We start from the raw sequence: 24,035 nt of genomic DNA on the forward strand, positions 1-24,035 counted from the left end.
TGCGGCAGGTGGGAGTTGGCAGGGCTGGGCTGAGCCGGGCCCAGAGGAGCGGCCCTGGCCGGGCTGGGCTGAGCCCAGAGGAGCGGCCCTGGAGGGGCTGAGCCGGGCCCAGAGGAGCGGCCCTGGCTGGGCTGGGCTGAGCCCAGAGGAGCGGCCCTGGCTGGGCTGAGCCCAGAGGAGTGGCCCTGGGCGGGCTGAGCCCAGAGGAGCGGCCCTGGCCGGGCTGGGCTGAGCCCAGAGGAGTGGCCCTGGCGGGGTTGAGCCGGGCCCAGAGGAGCGGCCCTGGCCGGGCTGGGCTGAGCCCAGAGGAGCGGCCCTGGCTGGGCTGAGCCCAGAGGAGTGGCCCTGGGCGGGCTGAGCCCAGAGGAGCGGCCCTGGCCGGGCTGGGCTGAGCCCAGAGGAGCGGCCCTGGCGGGGTTGAGCCGGGCCCAGAGGAGCGGCTCTGGCAGGGCTGGGCTGAGCCCAGAGGAGCGGCCCTGGCTGGGCTGAGCCCAGAGGAGTGGCCCTGGGCGGGCTGAGCCCAGAGGAGCGGCCCTGGCCGGGCTGGGCTGAGCCCAGAGGAGTGGCCCTGGCGGGGTTGAGCCGGGCCCAGAGGAGCGGCCCTGGCCGGGCTGGGCTGAGCCCAGAGGAGCGGCCCTGGCTGGGCTGAGCCCAGAGGAGTGGCCCTGGGCGGGCTGAGCCCAGAGGAGCGGCCCTGGCCGGGCTGGGCTGAGCCCAGAGGAGCGGCCCTGGCGGGGTTGAGCCGGGCCCAGAGGAGCGGCTCTGGCAGGGCTGGGCTGAGCCCAGAGGAGCGGCCCTGGCGGGGTTGAGCCGGGCCCAGAGGAGCGGCCCTGGCGGGGTTGAGCCGGGCCCAGAGGAGCGGCTCTGGCAGGGTTGAGCCGGGCCCAGAGTGAGCAGCCCTGGCCGGGCCGGGCTGGGCTGGGCTGAGCCGGGCCCAGAGGAGCGGCCCTGGCCGGGCTGGGCTGAGCCCAGAGGAGCGGCCCTGGCTGGGCTGGGCTGAGCCCAGAGGAGCGGCCCTGGTGGGGTTGAGCCGGGCCCAGAGGAGTGGCCCTGGCCGGGCTGGGCTGAGCCCAGAGGAGCGGCCCTGGCGGGGCTGAGCCAGGCCCAGAGGAGCGGCCCTGGCCGGGCTGTACCTCCGGGCCCCATCTGATACCAGCTACGGGCCTGGCTGGGCCGGGGCCCGCCCCGATTTAAACTGAGGGGTGTTTTAAAAAGGCATTTGTGATCCTGCCTGGTTATTTTGATTCCGGTCTGCCCGGGCCCTCTGATCTCTGATCTTTCGGTGTGAGCTCTTCCCCCCCTCAACAGCGTGGCCTTGAAAATCTTAACATCATGAGCTGCATCGAGAGAGAAAAAGACTCTGGGCAGATTTAACCCTTTCTGTCAACATGAAGCTTCCAAGGCCTAAGCCTTCCCTGAGAGAGAGAAGAGAGGGACAGAGGGAACACAAAGACACAGCATGAAGTCAGTGGAGCGAAAGTGAAAACACTGTTGGGACAGGGGGTTGAGGAGTTTGTCATTCCATTTTAGGCTGGTTTTCTTATTGAGCCATGGAAATGAACTCTGCATTTAGATTATTCCTTTAAATCATGGGAAAGATATGCATTTATGGAGATGATTGTTTTGTGTGTGGATTTGAGCAAAGGTGTTTGTGATGGACTGAGTGATATTAATCCCATAAGATGCTTGAACAGAGATAGAGATGAGAAGCCCTCTGTGCCAGTGAAGAAGTGAGAAGATATCTCTGTACCTTGAGGTGAAGAATCCTTTGCTTTAGAGTTATTCATCCTTAAAAAGTGACACCCTAGTTTGCAATAGTCTAAGACCCATGACCCATAAGCAACTTGGGAATCTGCTAATGGGAGCGGTCACAAAGGCAGGTTTCTCCAGGTGGTTGTTTTTGTGAGTTTAAAACCCACAAGAGAACTGCTCTAGGTTGTCAGTGGGATGGATCCATGACTCTAAGAGAAACTCTTCCCCTAAAGAATTGATGAAAGACTATTGTCAGATGGTGAAACTGACTTCTCTCCTCATGTGGTTTTGTAGGAAAGTTAAGTTTGTAAGGGGAGAGAAGAGTGTTTTTGGAGTTTCATTCTGTTTTTAGTGGTTTTTTTCCTAACTTTCTTTTTCCCATTCTTTTAGTCTGTGTTAATAAAACTATTTGTTTATTTTTAAGCTTGAGCTTTGTTTTTCCCCTAATCTTTCTCCCATGAAAAGAGAATAAACACTAGGACCACTACACTAAATTTGGTAGCCAGAATTTAGTTAAACCACTACATTAATTGGTGTTTCCACCCAGTTAATGAATTAAAGCCATGATAGGTCCATACCACCCAAACCATTCCATGATTTTATAAATTTGTGCCTCTCATCTCAGTTTTGTCAGTTGATTTTAGGACTAAACTAAAAAAACCCAGTGTTGCTGGAGCTGATGTTTTCCCACCAGGAATCAGTAAATGCTCGAGTTCTGGAGGAGGAAATGGACTCTGGTGGCCTTAATGCTTTGCTAATTAACATACGCAAGACATGAATGTGCCTTGGGAAAGAATCCACTCTTTCCTGTCAGCCAGGTCAGCAGGAAAACACCTGAGTCATTCCCTGGGAGAACTGCCCAGGGCTGGGGAGACCTTCCTGGAGCTCCTGCCAGGGAATGCTCTGAAGCAGGAGGGACAAATTCAACGCTGAGATTGTATCTGCAGCTCCTATGGAGAGAGCTCCTCTTTCCCTATGGAACCGGGAGATTGTGGGAAACCAGTGTGAGACCAGAGAGGTGATACAAGAGGTCTCCTTCCCCTTTCCCAAGGTGTTGCAGGGGTTTCCAGGATGTTCATCCCCCTGGTGGAAAAGCTATTTTTTAAATTCTGAGTGAAAACCTCTTTTCCAGTATCCTTTCCTAACTCCTAGCCTGGCTCAGTGTCCTGCCCTGCTCCTGGAGCTGTGCTGGTGCCACCACAGCCAAAATCCTGCCTTGCTCCTTCCCAGCAGGGCAGGAACACACTCCAGGTTATTCAGGGGCTGATTTCCAGCAGAGCCAGTGGAAAAAGCCCCTGAAACAGCTGCAGCTCCCGATTTTTCTCCTGCTGGCTGCAAAGGTGACTGGAGCTGAGCCTTGAACCAGCGTTTCCTTGGAATGGTGCCCATGGTGGGTACATCCCAACCTCCACACAGACTTCCTGAGTGAGGATAAGCTGAATTTGGGCTGCTGTACTTGATTTATTGATTGTTTTTACAGAAAAAAAAGTGGGAAACACCACAAGGAAGAGACGGCTAGAGCCAGGGCTGTCCTGAAGCCATTAAAATGTGATCCCACCAGGCATTTGCCCCTGGATTTGCTGATAATTAACACATTTCCTTAGTAATTAACATTTCCAAACATCCCAGCCCTATATTGTGGGGGTTTTATCAACAAAACAGCCAGAGCTGTGCACGGACTGGGGCTGGATTTTACTCCTGGAGCTCCCAGCAAACCCATCAATGCAGAGGTGGGAGAGAGAAGGAAAGAATTCCATAGCACAAGAGAGTGGAACAGCTTAATTTCCTGGAGGACAATGCCCGTGCTCTGCTCAGGAATGCTCAACAACTAGGGATCCAGGATCAAGGGATCCAGAGCAAGCACAGAACTCATTCAAGTCTCGCTAAAATCTGGATCCTGATGGAGCAGCTGCCCCCCAGGACCCACTTCACACCCAGCTTTTCCCAACACCCATTCCCACGAGCACAGCCTCAATCCCCATCCATCTTCCAGCCAAATGAGCCCCCTGGCATCTCCCCACGTGGGAAAGAGCTGATCCTGTGCAGGACAGTGGTGCCTCCAGTGAAAGCTGAAACGTGAGGAGTCATCTCAGACGTTGGGAAAAAGGAGTGGAGATGTTTTGGCAGGACGAAGCTCCCTGTTAGTGAACCGTCCGTTCCTTCTGCCGCTGGTAGTCTGGGAGGGAAGGACAAGGAGAGGATGGCCAGGGGGAATTACCCAAAATGTTCAGGAAAATACACATTCCCAAGCGGAGGCAGTGTTTGAGACCCTCTGGCTTTAAAAGCGTACCTCCACCAGCCATTTCAAGTGATTCTAGGGCATTTAGAACAAAATCATTTATGTAACTGCCATAAAAATCCCAGTAATTTAATTTGAAACCCCGTCCTCCCCTACTCCTTTTTTTCTTTTTTCTGTTCTTCATGGCCACTTTCCATTTTACAAAGAATCCTTGTTAGGCTTGGCATCTCCCTTTTTTAAATCCCTAAAATCTTGGAACTTTATGGGTGCTGAAGCGAAAACTGGGAGTGAACCCAGTCCTTCCCTGCACCCACAGTTCTAACATCCTTAGGGAGGGATAACCACCATCGGCACTCGTGCCAGAGCTCATTCCCATGTGATTCAAGGACAATTAGCTTAAATTTACGAGCTCCAAATTAACTTTTCCATTCCCTAGCCATCCCAACTTCCTGCTCTCCGGGTTTTCCTACGTGGGCAGATAAGGCCAGGTCCCATTATCCTGATGAGGTGCCTGATCCCAAATCAAGAGTCAGCGACCCTGGGCTGCTGAACTTGGGCGGAATGGGCAGGGATTTATGGAAGTTTGCTTCCCAAGGAGCATTCCAGGACTGGGCACTTACTGTAGGGGAAGTAGCGGACGCGCATCGTGATCTCCCGCGCCGTCTTCAGGATCTCCACGGCCTGGAAAACAAGGAAGGAGCATTCCATGGGCTCTGTGCTGGGCTGAGAGCCTGGAAGGAGGTGGATACCCCATCTCAGTGCTTACCTTGCTGTGCTCAATGTCCTGGAAATCCACATCGTTCACTGAGAGCACCTGATCCCCCTCCTGCAGCCCGGCCCTGTGAGCATCCGAGTCGGGAATCACCTGGGAAGGCAGAGCAGGGATGGCAGCAGTGGATCTCGCACAGCTCGCCTCCCACACTGCCCCGGGGAGCAATTCCAGGGGCTGGGAAGAGATCAGGGAGTGGTGCAGGATGTTCTGAGGACTTTGTGGCAAATCCCAGCCCCGAGCTCAGGGGGTGTGAGGCAGCCAGAGCCTCCCTGCACACCCGGCCGGCTCAGCTGCTCCCAGCCCCACAGGCAGGATCCGGCCGGGAATGGCCCAAGGACGGACACACCTTGGAGATGAAGATTCCCAGCTGCGAGGCTTTTCCTCCCCGGATGTTGAAGCCCAGCTGTGGGAAAAAAGCAGCGGGGAAATGCAGTCACCAGGACCCTTCCCTTGGGAATGTTCTCTTTCCCTTTCCCAAGACTTCTCCCTGAATTCCCCAGAACACTCCTCCCTGCTCTGTCTCCCGGATGCATCCAAGGCGTGGCTGCTGCGCTGCTCAGCCAGGCAGCAGCACCAGGCACTCTCTCCTAATTCCTGCCACAGGGAACACCTGAGGGGCCCCCGCTCCCACCCTCCAGCAGCGTCACATCCCAAGATAACCACATCGGGAACAACCCCTCCCCTTGCCCACCGCCCTGGAACCTGGAACCTTCCCTCCCCACTCCTCTCACAGCACTTCCCTGTGCCAGCATGCTGCCACTCGGGAATATCGCAATCCCAGCGCCTCTTTTTTTTTTTTTTTTTTTTTTTTTTTTTTTTTTTTTTTCTTTTTTCCAGGAAACGCTCCGGGAACCGCGTCCTGCAACGCGACACCGAGCCCAAGCAGGGCCGGGCCAGCGTCGCCCGCCTCACCTGAGCCCCGGGCGGCTTCTTGAGCACGATGGTGCGGGGCAGGAACTGCGTGAGCTCGTTGTTGTAGTCGGGGTGATAGACGCGCTGCGGGGGACAAGCGGCGCCTCAGCCGGGGCCGGGCCGGGCTGCGCCGCCCGGCAAGGCCCCGCGGCCGCCGTCCCCGGGCTGTCCTCCCCCCGCTTCCCGCCCCCGTCCCGGGCTGACCTCGTGCGGCGGGACCCAGGCGGGCGGGCTCTCGTAGGGCGGCAGGAAAACCACCGGGAAGTCGTCGTAGGGCACCCGGCCCTCCATGCTGCCGCTCCGCACCCGCCCGGGACGCGCCCCGAGCGCAACGCACCGCGCGGCGATTGGCCGAATCCAGCCCCGAGACCCGCCCTCCCACCTGACGCACCGCGAGGCGATTGGCCGACTCCCGTCCGCTCGCCCCGCCTCCCCGCTCGGCGCGCCCGCGCGCCGTGGGTCCCGCCTCGCCCCTCGAGCCGCTCCAGCATGACCCCGCCCCCGCCTGCTGCAGAGCCCTGCGATTGGCTGAGTCTCCGCCTCTGGCTGACGTCCAGCCCCGTGATTGGTCACGACTCCGCCCCGCCCGGCTCCCCGCTCGGTGATTGGCCGTGGCGGCGCGCGGTCGAGTTTGAAGCGCGGCCGTTGCGAAGCCGCCATTGGAACGGACGGCGGCGGTTCCAGGTCAGTCCCGCGGCCGCCCCGCAACACCGGGCAGGGCCTGGCCGGGCCGTCCCCGCTCCGGCCCCACACTCGACCCCACACCCGGCCCAGGGCTTCCGCTCCGTACCTACTCCACCCCAGAGCCCCGGCAGGGCTTCTTCGCGCCCGCTCCACCCCCGTCCTGGGCAGGGCCGCAGCGGTTCCTGCTCCATCCCCGCTCCCGTGTCCCGGCCCCCCTCATGGCGCTCGTGTCCCGCAGGTTGGCGATGATGCGGGAGGACGAGAAGGGCATCCCGGTGCGCGTGGCGCTGCGCTGCAGGCCGCTGGTGCCCAAGGAGGCCGGCGAGGGCTGCCAGATGTGCCTGTCCTTCGTGCCCGGGGAGCCGCAGGTAAGGCTCGGGGGGGCTCCTGGGGGTCCCGCAGGCCGGGCGCCGTTACTAGCGCTACCCCGTGCCTCTCCTCCGCAGGTCGTGGTTGGTAACGACAAGGCCTTCACCTACGACTACGTGTTCGACCCGTCCGTGGAACAGGAGGAGGTTTTCAACACGGCCGTATCGCCTCTGGTCCGAGGAATCTTCAAAGGTTTGTCCCGGGTCTTGTCCTTTTGGAGCCCGTTCCTCTCCACGAAACGAGGGGGGGGGGGGAGGGGTGTGTTCTCTCAGGCCGCCTGGTTCCCGAGATTGCCCGTGTGAGGCAGTTTTCATGGAATACCAAAAGAGTTTGGGTCGGAAGGGAGCTTAAAGCTCATCCAGTGCCACCCCTGCCATGGGCAGGGACACCTTCCACTGCCCCAGGTCGCTCCAAGTCCTATCCAGCCTGGCCTCGGACGCTTCCAGGGAGCCAGGGGCAGCTGCAGCTTCTCTGGGCACTCTCTGCCAGGGCCTCCCAGGGAACAATTCTTTCCCAATATTCCTCTGGCAGTGGGAAGCCATTCCCCCTTGTCCTGTCACTCCAGGCCCTCATAAAAAGTCCCTCTCCTTCCTTAATCATAACACAATGAATTGATAAATATCCTGTTCCAGGATGCTGCAGTGGAGCTGAGATGGCAGAGAATTTGTGCTGTGTTTCTGTTTAGCTCTAAAAAAACATCCAGTCTTGAAAAAAAACTGAAATAATAATTTTATCTGTGCTTTACCGAGTTTTCATTGCCTTTCTTTTCCCCCCCACTCAATGTTCCTGACTGTGATCTGTGCTTAAAGCTGGTGTAAAGCTGATGATTTTCTGGAAGACTGGCTTTTGAAAATGCAGCTTTCCGTCCCCACGTGACTCATCCGGGTGCCCTTTGTTCCCCCAGGATACAATGCCACTGTCTTGGCCTACGGACAGACCGGGTCAGGGAAAACCTATTCCATGGGAGGCACCTACACTGCTAACCAGGAGTACGAGCCCAGTGTGGGGGTCATCCCCAGGGTCATCAAGTTGCTCTTTGAGGAGAAACAGCAAAGGCAGGATTGGGATTTCATCCTCAAAGTTTCTTATCTGGAGGTAAAAGCTTGGTTTTTTTATCAAGTTAGGAATAAAGGGAGCCTTGGGGTCACCTCCTTCAGGCGACAGCTATTGATTAAATCAACCCCTAAGATTCTGGGAGGTCTTTTCACTCCTTTCTGGTCCAAGGTGTCTTTCCCTAAAGGTGTAATGAGTAAAATATGATGCCAGATTAGCCCTGATTTCAGCATAACTCTCCCTTTCTCTGGCTGGTAACTCTGAGCTACTTCCAGATCTACAACGAGGACATCCTGGACCTGCTGTGCTCCTCCCGGGAACGTTCCCAGATCAGCATCCGGGAGGACCCCAAGGAAGGCATCAAGGTCTGCCCTGCTGGCTGTGGGAGCAGGAGGGGGCTGGGGGCTGGAGGGGTTTATGTGGAATTTTCTGTCATCCCTAAAGCAGTAGCACAGGGCTCATCCGTGTGTTGGGGGCAGCACAGGGAGATCCAGGGGGATGGATCCTCAGGGAAAGCACAGCTTGCCAAGGGGCACATCCGGTCCTTCCTGCTCATTCCCCCTCTGGTTTGCGTCCCTGGGAGCTGCCTCTCTAGTCCTTTGTTCACACAAACCCCTTCCTGAGACTGGCACAGCTCTCAGCTCCCAGCTTGGCCCGGGATATCCATGGATTTCTCCCTGGAGCCCTGAGGAGCTCTCTCTCCATCCCAGAGCCCAGCTGGCTCTGGAGCAGGCAGAGGAACTTGAGGGGTGTTTAGGAACACGTTATGTGATTCCATGTTCCTGAAGTGAGATTCAGAACCAGTTTTTCCTGGGAGTTGCCATGCCAGGCCCCCTGGCTGGAGGTGACACTGATTCTTGGGAATGGCCTGGCACAGTCTGAGGTGCGGGGAGATTTTTTCTGATCCCGCGTAGGAGGAAAAGGAAGCAGAGGAAAAACAATGTTTCCTTCCTGGCTACAGATTGTGGGGTTGACGGAAAGAAATGTCACCTGTGCCCAAGAGACCGTGTCCTGCCTGGAGCAGGGGAACAACTCCAGAACTGTGGGATCCACAGCCATGAATTCCCAGTCCTCCAGATCCCATGCCATCTTCACCATCTGCATTGATCAGAAGAAGAAAAATGACAAGTGAGTGTCATTGTGCAGCTGATGAGAGTTACTTTTCCAAAATTTCCTCATCCTGGTCCTGAGTTCTGCTTCTCATGGCAGTTCAGGTTTTGGCTCCCTGAATTTTCAGCTCCTGGTCTGCTCCTTTTCCACCTGGAAGTTTACCTGGGAGAGTGAAACAGTTTCTTTCTGCCCTAGGAACTGCAGTTTTCACTGCAAGCTGCACCTGGTGGATCTTGCTGGCTCTGAGAGACAAAAGAAGACCAAGGCTGAGGGAGACAGGCTCAAAGAAGGTCTGTGGGCTGGGACTGGTGGAGTTTGGGTTTCTTCTCACTCGGGAGTTAATAAAAGAGCAAAGCACTTCTTGAACCCTTTAATCTGCTTTATTTAACCTTGTCAGAGTTTTGCTAAGGGCAGGAAATGAGGAGTTTGGAGCTGTTGAGGTGTCTTTGCTCACTCTGAGCTTTGTCTTCAGGAATCAACATCAACAGAGGCCTCCTGTGCCTGGGGAATGTCATCAGCGCTCTGGGAGATGAGAATAAAAAGGGAGGGTTTGTCCCCTACAGAGACTCTAAGCTGACCAGGCTGCTGCAAGGTGAGAGAAGACAATGACAAAAGGCTAAACTTACAGGTGGTTTTTAAATAACAAAGCAGGAAGAAAAAAAAAAAAAAAAAAAAAAAGCCCCACAGACCAGAGCTGCTGCTGCACAGGGACTTGTTTGTTTATCCTGGGCTCTTGGTTTAGGTTGCAAATGCAGTGAGATGAACCCAAAACAAGCCCTGCTCTCCTGCACTTTGTGTGACAGGAGGAAACAAGACAAATTCAGGGCATATTTTTGGTGGGGAGAAGGAAGAGGAGAAATCTGGGAGCAGAGCTCTGTTGTTGAACCTTAATTATAGCAACTCCCTGGGCGATGTCACAGCCAGAATGAAGCTCCAGCTGTCCGTGCCTCCCCTGTGATTTGTTTTCTTAGGCTGAATATTTGGACTTTATTTTGCAGTGGGTGGAATTTGTCTTTCAGTATATTTTATTTAAGTTACCCTTTAACTTGGGCACAGCTTTAGTAATGAAGTTATTGGGATTTTTATGGTAATTACATGATTTTGTGCAAAAGCTCTTCAGTACTTTCCATGTCTGAAAGTGCTTCATTAAAACCTGGATTGGGATGGATGTGGGTTTTGTTGGGGTTTTTTTGGTGTGTTTTTTTTTTGTTTGGGTTTTGTTGTGTGTGTGGGTTTTTTTTTTTTTTTTTGGTTTTTTTTTTTTTTTTTTGGTTGTTGTTGTTGTTGTTTGTTTTTTTATTGTTTGTTTGGGGTTTTTGTTTGTTTTGGGGGTTTTGGTTTTTTTTTGTTTGTTTTGTTTTGGGTTGTTTGGGTTTTTTGTTTGTTGTTTGTTTGTTTGGGGTTTTTTGGGTTTTTTTTTGTTTTTTCTCATCAGTATCTTTAAGGAACCAATTTGTATAAAGACAAAGGATGAAGTTCTATGCAATTTGGTAGCTGTTCCTAGCCAATAATTCCTTAAATTGGAGAAAATTCTGGATGTTCATGGAGGTCCTGTTACTGGGGGGGAGAAGGGAGGGGCAAACCTGAAAGAACCAGGCCAGACATGGCTTAAAGAAATTATTTATTAGGGCAACAACTGGGACTTCTGGGGTGAGATCTTTGGTTTCAAAGCCTGACTTTGGCTTTCAAAAACCCATTTTAATACAGAACTAAGCGGGCAGAGGAGAAAAGTAATGAGTGGCACCATAATCCAGCTGTTTTAACCTGGGTTTTGGGGCTGGAACACTTGAAGGATGATGTTTCACTGCCATTGTTGCTCTGCCAGCTTTGACATGGTTTCTTTTCCTCCCCAGACTCCCTGGGTGGGAACAGCCACACGCTGATGATCGCCTGCGTGAGCCCAGCGGATTCCAACCTGGAGGAGACCCTGAACACGCTGCGCTACGCTGACAGGGCCAGGAAGATCAAAAACAAGCCCATTGTCAACGTGGACCCCCAGGCAGCTGAGCTGCACCACCTGAAGCAGCAGGTACTGGGGGAGCTCAGGTTCTGAGCTTGAAAAACCCCAAGGGAAGGCACAACCTCACCAAAAAATTGGAGAACGTCCCTAACGCGCGTTGTTCCGTCTCTGGAGGTGGCTGGCAAAGGGACGCACGGATGTTTCTTTGGAGTTTTGCTGTAGCCATAGAAAAGTGGTGATGCTGGTGTGGTTTAAATTTCCCTTCCACCCAACAGGCCGTTGCCTGGTGAGCTACAGGCACAATTAGAAATAGAGATGGTTTTGGTGCCTTCCTGACACCTCCTGTCTGCCCAGCAGGGTGGGAAAGGGAAGAGTTTTCCCTGGCCTGATCCTGGAGGGAAATGAAGAACCTTTTACTTGAGGAGTAAATGACTTGAAATGTGGTAGAAGGGGAATTATGGAGGAGAGGAGTCAGGGGGGATCCATGGAGCTGCTACATTTACAAGCAGTAATTATTTGTCTTTGTAGGTCCAGCAGCTCCAGGTGTTGTTGCTCCAGGCCCACGGAGGTACCCTGCCCGTGGCTCTCAAGTAAGATTTGTTATTTAATGTCCAATGTGTGTGTATTTATCATACTCCAGAGAAGTCTCTGGTTCTCCTTAGCTCTGGGCAATGCTGTGGAGTGAGGGGAGAAATTGGTTGCTTTTTGTCATCCTTGCTGGAATTCCCTGGGACGTTTAGTTTTGTAGCAAACACCTCACGATGGCAAAAATCTGTTGCAGAAAGCAAAAGAGGAACCAGGAAACACCTCCTAAATAAATTCGTGTCTCTGAGACCCCTCCATTCCTGTTCTCCTTACCCCTCTACCCCTAAATGTAGGGCAGCTCCACCTCCGTTATCCTTAAAAGCACAAAATCTGGGACAGAGTTGGATTGTGCAGTTGTCTTGTTCTGGGGATGTTTCAAAAGCAGGTACATGGAGCTCACAACCGCTGCTTGGAGGGCTTTCCTGCATTCTGGAAGTGTCCAAGGCTTGGACAGAACCTGGTGCAGCCTGGTCTTTGGAAGGTGTCCCTGCCCATGGTAGGGGTGGTGGGGCTGGATTAGCTTTGAGATCCTTCTTTTCAAAACCATTCTGGGCTCTTTACTGTGAATTATTTAGGGAATAATAATAATGATTTTAGAGGTGACTTCTGTGCTGTCCCAAAGCCCAAACTCACACCCATCTGTTCCTTGCTGTTGCAGTGGTTTGGCCCCCTCAGAGAGCCTCCAATCCCTGATGGAGAAGAACCAATCCCTGCAGGAGGAGAACCAGAAGCTGAGCCAGGGCCTGAGTGAGGCCGCTGGGCAAACAGCACAGATGCTGGAGAGGATCATCCTGGTGAGTTCAGTTATCCCAGGAGAGCTCTAAATGGCTGGCAGTTGAACCAACAGCAGCTCCTGTATTTGTGACACACTGAGAATCTCTCTCAAATGTTCCTTTCACATTGATTCCAAATCAGTCAGAACCAAAAGCCTGCCAGAATCTGTTGGCTTTTAGCCTCCTGGTGGGGAAAAAAGAGACCTGAATCTTTCATCTTTTTAATGCTTTAAGTATTTTATTTTAGTATTTTAATTAGCACTTGCACAATTGTGCTCTCCCTTCCCCACCCTGCTTTTTTGCTATTTCCTGCAGCGTCTGGCCCTGAAAAAGGGCTGTGAAATCCAGACTGGTGGCCCTGACCACGAGAGATCTTTCAGTGCTTTGATTTTCACACTGCCGATATTTTGCTGCAAATTAATCCTTTATTAATTGCTTATTAATCTTATTAATGCTTATTAATTCATTTAATTTTTAAAATTAATGCTATTAATAATGTTTATTAATTAATAAGCAGATTTCTGGCTTCTTAATCTTCTACAAATCAGTATAATTCTGATTCCTCTTAGACAGAGCAAGAAAATGAGAAGATAAATGCAAAACTAGAGCAGCTCCAGCACCACGCTGTGTAAGTGTCCCTACACCCTTCTCCCGGGATAATGTCCTTGGGAATTCAATGTTTTCAGTGGGATAAACTGGTTCCCGTCAGCTGGGGGTTTGTTCATCCAGAATTCATTCAGAGGCTGAGTGGGGAAAGTTGTTCTTCCTTGGCACAAATTTGCCATGGACTTGTTCCCATATTTCCAGGTGCAAGCTGGATCTGCAGAAGCTGGTGGAGACTGTGGAAGATGAGGAATTAAAGGAAAACGTGGAGGTTATCCGGAACCTGCAGCAGGTGCTGGCTGAGCTGCAGGTAAGGCTGAACTCAGGGAGAAGGGATCTGTGTCAACTTACTCAGGAAATCTGGGATTCCACTCCAACAGCTTCCCTCTCAAGGAGCCCAGGAATTAAAAGTGTGAAATGGCTCTTGAGATGGACTTCAAAACCATCCTGTTGTGCTTTAATGCTGCAGAAAGGCCACTCGTGCTGCTCCTGTGTGGGGGAGAAAGAGGAGGCTACATGAAAAAACCTGATACTGGAGCTGGGCATGGATTTACCGTCCCCAGATTGTATGGAGTGTTCTAAACTTGGTGATTTTTATGGACAATGCGAATTGCGGGAACCTGAAATTGTTAAATAGAAGCTTTCCAGGCTTTTGTCTAATGGAGGGATTTCAGTTCTCCCTTACTGGACATCCCTCTGTTCTCTCCTCCTCCCCTTCCTGTTCTCTCTGCTGGAATTCAGGGAGGATTTCAAGGAATGGCTTTTCCAACTAGACAAGGAGGAGTTTGCTCACACTCCTCGAGGAGGAGGATGATGGTCTCCTCTTTCCAGAGAGGTTCTGGCCAGAGGAGAGTCACGTTGTGTTTTGCCATAATATGCCAACAGACTGTTATTTCCTTCATTTTACTTTGTGTTTCCCTTTCCACCCAAATTTTTTTCTCTCTGTCCACCAGAGTGAAAACGCCACCACAGAAGCCGCTGCAGAGCTGCCAAAATCTGGACAGGGTTCTCCGGGTGTAAGTGAGGGGCTTAGCAGTGCACACCTCACTGGGGCATGGATTGATCTCCTCATCACTCTTATCTGCTCCCTCCTGCTAATTTTCCAACCCAAATGCTTGATAAACCATCGCTCTTGTCTGTGCTGTTTTAAACTCAATGTGTTCAATGTCAAGAACCTGTTCTCATTTCTGCATATGTGATTTTTTTTTATGTGAGAATGGATTTGAAGTGCTCTGTAGAAGCAGAGTTCCTGTAATCCAGGAGCTCTGGAGTGGCCTCTCCTCAAGGCTGTGTCTCCTGCAGGAAGCAGAACTGGGCCAGGAGTCCAAGAGAGCCTCCAACAACTTCAGCGCCCAACACGCCCTGCGCCAGGCACAACTCTCCCGGGAGCTGCTGGAGCTCAACAAAGCCCTGACTTTGAAAGAGGCCCTGGCCAAAAAAATGTCTCAAAATGATATTCAGCTGGGGCCCATTCAGTCCCAGTACCAGGTAAAGCTGAAATCCTCCTTGGTCAGTTTGTTTTCCCCAATTCTTGCTGGGGAGAAAAGGCAGATCTGTCCTCAGGAGCCTGTTCTGATTTGGGTCTGTTCCTTAAGCTGGGGTCCCTGCTTCCTTGGGCAGTTTTCCTGGCTGTGCTGGGATCTCCCATCTGTGAAATGATTCAGTCAGGACGTGGTCCCAGCAACTCTGTGCCCACCAAAGCTCCAGAGTGTGCTGGGCCAGCCGCTGTGACGCTCACGCTGCTCTCAGATAAGGGGCTTTAGCAGCCTGCCACAAAGGAATGGGGTTTGTCGAGGTTTCTCTGCCTTAAAGCTTTGCTTCAGGGTGTCTCTCCAAGGTTTTTTATTTGGAGATCTATCCTTGTCCTTCCTAGACCAATATCAAGGATCTGGAATTGGAGGTCAGCAGTTTGCAAAAGGAAAAGGAGGAACTGATCCTTGCTCTGCAGATGGCAAAGAAGGACATCAACCAGGCCAAGTAAGAAGAGGGCTCTGCCTGCAGCTCTGGGCATTGTTAATGTGTCCAAAAATCCAATGTCTTGCAGTTCCGTGATCTGTAAAAGCTCTTTTTTGATGTAAAAGTGTCCCTTTAATGTGCCAGGAGCTGCAGAGAAGCAGCAGCAGCAAATGTGACAGAGGCGATGTTCTTCATGAGGTGTCTCTGAAGCTGGAGAGGATTTGTTGTTGTTTCTTTCCAGGCTGAGTGAGCGGCGCAGGAAGAGGCTCCAGGAGCTGGAAGCACAAATTAATGAGCTCAAGAAGAAGCTGAATGAGCAATCCAAGCTCTTGAAGCTGAAGGAATCCACAGAGCGCACGGTGTCCAAACTGAACCAGGAGATCACGGTAACCAGCAGGCACCTCTGACCTGAGCCAGTGTGGGCAAAGCAGCTCCCAGGCAGGAATCCCAGAAATCCCAGGCAGGGATCCACTTTCTGTTTAGTCAGATAGAAAATAGCAGTTCCTGGCAAGATTCCTTTGGCTACATGACCACAATAGGCAGGCGACTACTGAGATTTGGGAGGACGATAAGTCCAAAGTATCTTCTGGCATTTCTAATGTATTGCCTCAGTCAAGTCATTTGATTCCTCTTTGGTTTCCCTAAACTGTACCTGTGTTGGTCTTCCCTTTATGCCTAAAAAAATTCCCTGTTTTTTAGCACTCGGAGAGTGTCCTGAGAGGAAGCACAGTAAGATTTCCCACCTTCCACTCCCCACACCTGGCAGGCACAGGGGAAATGGAGGTTGAAGCTCTTGAGGATGTAAGTCCCGGATAAATCTTCCGGCCACTGGTATTTTTCAGGAAATGAAGCAGCAAAGGGTGCAGCTGATGCGTCAGATGAAAGAAGACACTGAGAAATTCAGGCAGTGGAAGCAGCAGAAGGACAAGGAAGTGATCCAGCTGAAGGAAAAGGTGAGCAAACAAGCCACTCACACTGTTGCTCCTTCCAAAGGGCTGCTCCAAGGTTTCTTTAACTGGGAAGCATCTGAGAAGAGCTTTGGGAATGCTTTGAAGAGAAGCTTGGCTCGTGTGGCCGCCACTTTTCACAACTTGGAGTTGTTTGTGGCTGGAGATCTTCAAGCTCTTGCCACAGCTGTGACTCTGCTCTAAAGCAGGAAACAAAAATAGTAAATATTTGAAAAAGATTTAAAGATGTAGGGTTGGGCCCTCAGCATGGCAGGCTTTTAAACTTCCAAAGGAAAGTTGGATCTGCAGGTTAATAAAATCTGGGTGCTTGTGGCTGAGTGTGCAATGGCCGGCAGACACCTGGAGTTTGGTGTCACAGCAATTCCTGCCCCTCAGTGCCTTGGGATGCTCAGGCTGGAATTTTGGGGCTGCATCCTTTCCTTTGTCGTGGAAAATGTGACTTTTCCAGCTGGTTTTCCTTGCAGGACCGTAAGAGACAATACGAGCTCCTCAAGCTGGAAAGGGATTTCCAGAAACAGGCCAATGTCCTCCGGCGCAAAACAGAGGAGGTGAGGAGCCAGCATCTCCTGGAAATTCCCAGCCAATCCCTAAAGTCTGACAAATGGGGCTGGAGGAAGGAATAGGATACACAGAAACCTCTGAAAGGAAGCTTAGAGGCTTGAACAAAAAGCTTTTCTCTCTGTAAAAGTTTTTTTCTCTCTGGAAAAATTCCCATTTCTGCCTTGGGGCCTTTGAGGGATCCCAGTTAAATTTGTTCCTTAAAGGCCAAATGACTTTGTGTTCCAAATCCATGCAGATCCCCAAGGTAGGAAGTGGGAAATGAGTTTGGGTGGTGGATCTACAAGGTTGCAGTTCAAAATCCTTTCATGGTGTCTTTGTAAAAGAAAGGCATCTTCAGCCCCTCATTTTGGGCTTTTCTTCTATCTTCAGGCCTAGAAGGAGCTTCTCTTTAAAGGAGAAATGGCAGCACAGGGAATAAATCAAGGGCAGGAATCCTTGAGTTTAAACCAGGATAACCTGAGATTTATTAACCTTGTGCTGTCGCTGTTTTTCCTGGGCTGGGAATCCCTGGCCTTTCCAGCTGCAGCAGATGATTTGCAGTCCCTGTTCAGCTCCTTGTGGCATCTTTTGCAGGCAGCAGCCGCCAACAAACGCCTCAAGGATGCCCTGCAGAAGCGGAAAGAGGTGGCGGATAAACGGAAGGAGACCCAAAATCGGGGCATGGAAGGAATTGCTGCACGAGTCAAAGTGGGTAACAGCATTTTTGCATCCCAGCACTGGGAAAACTGGGATCTGGGGTGGGTGCTGCTGACCTGGGTGGCTGGAGCACAGCAGGAGGACCAGGGAATTGCAGTGGGATTAGTTAGTTTCTCTGAAATGCCTTCACAGAGGATTCAGTCCTGGATTTGAGCTCAACCACTGGATTTTGGGGGTTATTTTTCCAGACCTGGCTTGCAAATGAAGTCGAGGTTCTTGTCAGCACTGAGGAAGCTCGAAGACACCTGGCAGACCTGCTGGAGGACAGGAAAATCCTGGCAAAGGAGCTCCTTCAGCTGAAAGAGAAGAAAGATGCTGGAGAAAACCCCCCTCCAAAGCTCCGGGTAAGAAGGAAATTCCCCTTTTCCCACCCCGTTCCTCTGGCTATTCGGCAATTCATTATTGGATTCATTATTCTCACTCCTACTTGAGTAGGAGTACTTCCTGCTCCCTCAGAAGGTGGGGATGGATCTTACCCTTGGCTGCCTTTCTGGGAGAAAGGGTTAATGTTCTTGTCCTCTGACACATCAGGGACGAGAGGTGCTGAAGGAATTTGTTACTGAGTGGAATTTGGGAATTCTTTTACCCTGAAAGGGCAGTCAGGCTTTGGAACAGGCTGCCCAGGGAAGAGGTGGAATCACCGTCCCTGGAAGAGGCCAAAGAACGTCTGGATGTGGCACTCGGGGACGTGGGTGACCCGTCACTGTTGGGGGAATGGTTGGACTCAATCCTCTGGGAGAGATTTTCCAGCCTGAAGGATTCTGAGGGATGCGAGTGGTTCGCTCCTCTTAGCAAAGGCTTTTGGGAAGGAGCAGTGAAACTGAAACTGTGGGGACATCCCTGGAAGCTTTTCTAGCTGGAATATCTCTAAATGTGTGATTTCCTCCCCTGTTCCCGCCCTGGATCCGTGTGCTGTGATTCCAGAGGCGCACGTACAGCCTGTCCGACCTGGAGGCTCCGGACACGGATCTCTCCATCTCCAAGCAGATTGAGAGCCTGCAAACAGAGATGGAACTCAGGTAAGGCACTGCCACAAAGCTCATCCACTCAGCCTCGCCTCTGGCTTTTCCCTCATTTCCATCCCAACTCTCCGGGAGGCGGAAGAGGTTGTAAAACACACAGACTGATGCTGGAAATGATGAGGGAAAGGTTTTCCTGGGTGGAATTTTTTCTGAAAAGTGGGGAAAATACTCAGGCACCACCTCTGGGGGTAAAAACCTCCACTTTCATTTGAGAATGTGGAGTGGAGGCAAAACTCCCCAATGGAGCGACGCAGGCTCCAGGTGCTCTACTGAGCAGGAAAAAAAATCTCAATTTATAATATTTTACTTAATATTCTGGGAACAGTAGCATTAGTCAGAAACCAGCCCTGGTTTTCTCCTGTGTTGTAACCCCAAATCCATGGATTCTTCCCCAGGAGTGCCCAGATAGCAGATCTGCAGCAGAAACTCCTGGATGCAGACAATGGAGATCGGGCCAAGCAGCGCTGGGATAGCATTGCCACCATCCTGGAGGCGAAATGTGCTCTGAAGTATCTCCTGGGAGAGGTAAACCCTGGATTTTTCCTCTTTTATCCCTGAAAATAGAGGCTGTAAGTCTGCTTAGCCACAAATGGCAGGAAGTTACCAGAGGAATTTGAGTAAAGCCCACTTATAGTGAATGAGGTTTATTCCCTGCTCCAAGTTTGGATTACAGTAATCTATATTAGGGAGTGAAATTTGAAAAACAGGGAAGAGGGAAGTGGAATAGGTGAGGGTCTGGAGATGCCAGCTAAATGTTTGCATGGAAAAGGGCAAATTTCAAAAGTGGAAGAGAAGAAAAGGTATCTAAAATACTTCCTGAACAAGCAGGGAAACAAGGGCAGTGCTGGCTGAGGTCAGGGGGAGCAGCAGAATTGGTGTTGAGATGGGAAAAAGAGAAATTGGGGTATTGTGGGATCAGGGAAACGGCAACTGGAGGACAGAATTACTTGTTGCTCCCTGGTGCTTGGAAAATCAAAGGAAAAGGGCCAAAAGGAAAATACTCCTGAGTGTTGCAGGAAGGGGCGTGAATTCAGAACTGTGAACAAGACCCTCAGCTCCCTGGTTTGCACTTCCAAAGTGTCTGGCTCTGAATCTCTCCTGGTTTCCTTGGTGCTGAGGACTGGTCCAGTTCCTGGGATGGCTGGAAGTTGCAGGGAATCCCTGTCCCAAGCCATCCCTTGCTCTTGTTTTCCAGCTGGTCTCCTCCAAAGTGCAGGAGAGCAAACTGCAGAGCAGCCTGGAGCAGAGCCAGGCCAGCTGTTCTGACATGCAGAAGGTGCTGATGGAGGAAAGAAACCACATGGCAGAGCTGGAGACAGAGTTCCAAAATCAGATTTTGGTGCAGGAACAGCAACACCAGGAAAAGGTGAATCACAGCTCTTGGAAATCTTGGAGTCTGCTCAGAGAGAAAGGCAAAAGGGGGGATGTGCTGAAATGAAGCTGGTGCTGAATTTGTTGGATTTTTGCAGATTGTTCATTGAAAACCAAAGAAATCTCTGTGTTTATTCAGTAACTTTCCTCCTGCTTTAAATAAGGAGGTCACACCTGAGTACAAGATCACTTTTCCAATGGATCAGGGTGGAATTGTGCTGGAAGCGGCAGGAAATTTCCCTGAGCCTGGACTTTGATGCCGGGTGCTCCATTCAGGAATTCACCCCTGTTTATTCCAACTTGCTTTTAGGTTCTGTACCTGCTCAGCCAATTCCAGCAGAAGGAAGCAGCAGAGAAGAGATTGGAAGATTCCCTGAACGAGCAGGAGAAACAACTGCAGGAGCGACTCCGGTTCCAGGTGCGGTGACTGGATGTGGCTGTGGGAGGGTGGGATCATTTGGGATACCTGGAATTCGGAGAAGGATTGTGTGTTCCCTTTGCAGAAGCCTGCATGGGGTGGTTGCTATGCAGGCTGGAATAACCCTGGGAGTTTTTCTCTTTTTTTATCTCCAATGAAACAAATTTCCTCATCCTGCAAAACAGGAGGAAGAGCTGGAAAAAATGAGGGAGATCTGTGAGAAGAACCAGGAACTCCTCCGGGAAAATGACACTCTGAAACAGGTAGAGCCTTGTACGGACACCAGAGCCTGGAGGCATTTGGGTTTGATGGAATTTGCAGCGCTAATTCTTGTCCCTTTTGACAGAAACTGCTGCTCCTCCAAGTTGCCAGTGGCCAGAAGGTCCGGCACATCCAGCAGAGGACACCCGAGTCCCCAGACTCTTCTTTTGATTACATTCCACCCAAAGTAAGAGGCTGCACAGTTTGTCTTGCACTGGAATTCTTTGCCAGAGTTATTCTTGGCTGTTGATAATGTGATTTTTTTCTTTTCTCCTGAGCTGCTTTTACCAGGCACTTGTTCTGCTCGTTGAAGTTCTGCTCATCGAAGTGGCCCCTTCAGTCCTTTCCAGAGGACTCAAATACCTTGCATTAGTTTTTTGATTAAAAAAAAAAAAAAAAATAGGAAAACAACCCCCCAAACCTGTTTCATCATTGTAGTTGTGAGTCTGTATCCTCCTTCACAATCCAGATTGTTTTTCTGTAGCCTTCCTGGTCTTTAAATTATGGAGCAAGGCACATGTGTCACAGCGAACTTTGCTGCTTTGCAAGGAGCCAAATCTTTGTGCTGGGAGGAAGAAATTATTTAGACCTCTTTGGACAGGAGTGTGACCCTTGTTTTTATCATGTGATGTGACAACAACTCAGGCTTCCAAGGATTCGTCATTAATAGTTTAAATTGATTGAATTTTCAATCCTGCCAGTTGGTTCTTTTCCTCCCCCCCCACCTCACTCCACAACCTTCTTGACTGTCAGGGACTCTGAAAACCTTCATAAAACCTTATTAAAATACAATAATTGCTAATCAAATAGCATCTGTGTGATTTTTGGTGGCCTTAACCCCTCATGCTCCTGTGTTGCAGCCCAAGAGCCGCCGGCAGACGACGGCCAAGCCCCGAGCACCCAGCCCCGAGGTGGATGTGGAGGAGCTGCTCTCTGGCCCTGAGGAACTGGAGGATTCTGACTGGCTTCCTGGGAAAGCAGGCAGAGGAGCTAGGAAAAACCTCATGGGGGTAAGATCCAGCTGCCCTTGATCCAGTGTCTGTTAGGGAATCACTTGCTGTGTCCAAGGGTTGGGTATGGAGCTGTGAGGTGTGGTGTCCCCACTGCTCTCAAAGTGGCAGGAATGGGTTGTTTGGGTGCCTGGGGGTATTTGGGACCTTCCCACAGGCACAGCAAAGGCTGTCTGCAGTCAGCAGCACCTTCCTGGACAGGTTTTCCCTGTCCAAGTCACCTTCTCCCTGGTTCTGCCACTGCTGCCCGTGCCTGAGCTGGCCTCTGCTTCAGGAACAGCCCCAACAGCAGCCAGAGCCATCCAGGGAGGATGGCTGGTTGTGGATCCCTGTTCCCTTTGGGAAGTTTCCAGTCGTGATAGAGCCTCAGCTTCCATCTGTCTGCGTCAGGCTGGAGCTTCAGCCTGTGGCTGAGAAAATTCCTGAGGCTTTTGGGCTGGGGACTCCCTCTTTTCGTGAAAGTGTGGCGCAGAAATTGGGATCCCTCGGCTTAGCCTCAAGTCAGGCACTGGATAACTGAAGGTGCTTATCCCGTAGATCCTGAAGATGAATCTGTAGGTGGAAGGATTTTATCCTGGATATTAGGAAGAAAATTATTCTGGGGCGTGGGACTGGCAGCGAAACGCAACAAGGGGCAGCCTGGGGGTTTCCCTGTCCTTGAGATGCCACAGCTGGCAGGACCTGGAGCGTTCCAGGAGCATCCTGGCCATTGGATCCCCCTTCCCTCCGCAGTGCTCGTGCAAGGGCCGCTGTGGGAACAGGCAGTGTGGCTGCAGGAGGCAGAAGCTGGCGTGCACCAACGGCTGCAGCTGCATCGCCACCACGTGCAGGAACAGGGACCAGGGCCTGGTGAGTGCTGCTGGCTCCGGTGGGCCACGGGGGCTGCAGGGCCTGGATCTGGGCAGGTGCAAAGCTGGATGAAGGGATAATTCCCACACAAGAGTAGTCTGTCCAGGCAGAGCCACGTGCGTTTTGATGAATGTCACTCATTAGTGCCTCTCTGGTAACTGAAGACAATTTTCCACTGCAGGACCAGACTCTGCCTTTCGGCACAGACATTTGGAGATTCACAGCTGAGGTTTTCATGTTCCCACTTCTCCACAAAATCTGAGGACAAATAATCTCAATTTTCCTTTTGAACTCAGTTAAATTAAAGTTGCGTCTTTGGCTTCAGACAACAAAAAGCCTTGATTCATTCCCGAATTTCCTTTTAAGAATGGAAGGGATTGTTTGGGGAGGGGGTTGTAGCAGCAGGAAAGGTCCATGAGAAACTGCTGTTCATTGAGGAGGATGTTCCTAGTGGGAATTTTGCTCTTGGATCTGAGAGGTGTGGAGCAGGGACATCCCATAGTGCTCCGATTATTGCTTATTTTATGGAGGCCTAGCCTGAGCTGCAGCATCCTGTACTGTGGAAAACTTCCCAGCTGGAGAGCAGGGTGCTGTGGTGGGACTGGAAGGGAGGGATGGATGTTCTGCAAGAGCTTCACCCTCTGCTGCCCCTCAGGAAACCACAATATCTGAGGAGAACAAAAGGGACTCGGAAGAGTCCTTGAAGCTGGAAGACCCCACGGACGTGAAAGCAGAGGACAGCTTCTTCCAGCCCGTGTGTGTCACTCCAACCTCAAAGGTATTCCCAGGGGAATGAGGGATCTTGGAGGGAAATCACCCCAGAGGAGAAGCTGCTGCTGGAAAACTCTGCACAGCTCCAGCCAGCTCGTGTGGAAGTTTAGAGTGTGCTGAATTCCTAAGTTTCCACACTGAAATGATGCCAACAGGCTTGCCACGTTTTCCTGCAGCACCTTCAGCAAGGAGAAGAGGGGGAGTGAGGAGCTTGCAGGATAAAATCACATCTGTCCATGTTCAAAGTGACTTTAAGCTGTTGTGCTCCCTCATCTGGCACATCTCAGTTCGCTTCAGCTAAACAAATTCCCTTATCCCATGGGAGCCCTCTATTCCAACTGCTGTCTCTTCCTGCTGGATCTTGATATTTTGTCAAGAAGTATGTCTTCTTCCTGACTTGAGTAAAAAAAGCAACTCCTGAGGTTGGCCTGGCACTGGTGTCCTGCTGCCTCTGGTGGGTCACTCCAGCAGTGAGTAACTCCAAAGATTGTCCCTTGCTTTCCCACAGGTCCTGCAGGACATCACAGACCAGGAGGTGCCCCTGAAGATTCCCAGCACTGCTGTCTCCCTGCTCAGGAGGGACAAGGAGTCCCAGGAGAACCAGAACCCCCTTGGGAAGAAGAAGAAGAGGATACTGAGCAGCAGCATCAGCTTTTTCTCAGGGTGCACCCCCATCAAGGAGGAGTTTAACTGACCTGGAGCTTTCCCATCCCTTTAGGCTGCATTCCTGGTGACTTTTGAGGGAGTTGGATGCTCCTGCCCTCAGCGTGGGAGTCAAACTCTGCTTCTTGCTGGTCGTGTCTCTGTAAATATTTGTGTGTTGGGGCTAGGGGGAGAGTAAGAATCCTTAGACTGTAATTCTTGGAGTGAAATGGGGGTAATTTTCCAGGTGAGGTGTTCCCAGCTCCCTGCTGTTGAGCTGTGGATGCTGGGTACGGTTTCACCTGTAATCTTAAAAGAACTTTGCCTTTGCACTGGAGCTCTGCTCCTGCCTCTTCCCATGGAGCCTGAAGGAACTTTTCCAGCTGCCCTAGGAGATCCATGGAGTGAGAAGGCCCTGGCTGAAGTACTAAACCAGCAGCTCTGAACTGGTCTGGCTTTCTGGCCCTTTTGGCCGCTGGACTGTCCTTATTCAATGAACTTAGAAACTTGACCTGTGCGAATAATGTAGGCATTTTAACTCTAGTTTGTAGTCGAAATAAAGGATTTAGTCAAGAAATCTGGCTTGGAGTTGGAATTATTGTGCACAATGTCCCCCAGCCTCCCCTGGGCTCTCTGCAGTTATATTTGGTCTTAAAACCAGTCCAGGAGTTGCTGCCACTGGGATCTGCTCCGGTCTG

General features: G+C 51.5%; 2 protein-coding genes across 2 annotated transcripts; one reads left to right on the forward strand and one right to left on the reverse strand.

Annotated features, from left to right (window-relative positions):
- Window positions 1-3,193: 3,193 nt before the first annotated feature.
- PDZD11 (PDZ domain containing 11) lies at window positions 3,194-6,004 on the reverse strand. Its single transcript, XM_040090094.2, has 6 exons — window positions 5,880-6,004; window positions 5,676-5,759; window positions 5,110-5,166; window positions 4,758-4,856; window positions 4,612-4,672; window positions 3,194-3,928 (listed from the first exon to the last, which is right to left on the reverse strand). The coding sequence occupies exons 1-6, from the start codon at window positions 5,964-5,966 to the stop codon at window positions 3,894-3,896; spliced, it is 423 nt and encodes a 140-aa protein (XP_039946028.1). The 5' UTR covers window positions 5,967-6,004; the 3' UTR covers window positions 3,194-3,893.
- A 303-nt stretch (window positions 6,005-6,307) lies between these two features.
- On the forward strand, window positions 6,308-23,914 carry KIF4A (kinesin family member 4A). The gene is made up of 31 exons (XM_040089992.1): window positions 6,308-6,359; window positions 6,598-6,727; window positions 6,806-6,920; window positions 7,633-7,823; window positions 8,057-8,146; window positions 8,743-8,909; window positions 9,087-9,181; window positions 9,364-9,483; window positions 10,745-10,920; window positions 11,380-11,441; window positions 12,095-12,230; window positions 12,779-12,837; window positions 13,017-13,122; window positions 13,766-13,828; window positions 14,115-14,300; window positions 14,686-14,789; window positions 15,010-15,154; window positions 15,611-15,721; window positions 16,201-16,284; window positions 16,871-16,984; window positions 17,182-17,337; window positions 17,918-18,012; window positions 18,411-18,540; window positions 19,211-19,381; window positions 19,697-19,804; window positions 19,990-20,067; window positions 20,151-20,252; window positions 20,926-21,075; window positions 21,808-21,924; window positions 22,580-22,702; window positions 23,204-23,914. Exons 2-31 carry the CDS (start codon window positions 6,605-6,607, stop codon window positions 23,387-23,389), a joined length of 3,663 nt encoding a protein of 1,220 aa, XP_039945926.1. The 5' UTR covers window positions 6,308-6,359; window positions 6,598-6,604; the 3' UTR covers window positions 23,390-23,914.
- The last annotated feature ends 121 nt before the right edge of the window (window positions 23,915-24,035 follow it).

Source organism: Hirundo rustica, chromosome Z, assembly GCF_015227805.2.
Source record: "Hirundo rustica isolate bHirRus1 chromosome Z, bHirRus1.pri.v3, whole genome shotgun sequence".
Lineage (NCBI taxonomy): Eukaryota > Metazoa > Chordata > Aves > Passeriformes > Hirundinidae > Hirundo > Hirundo rustica.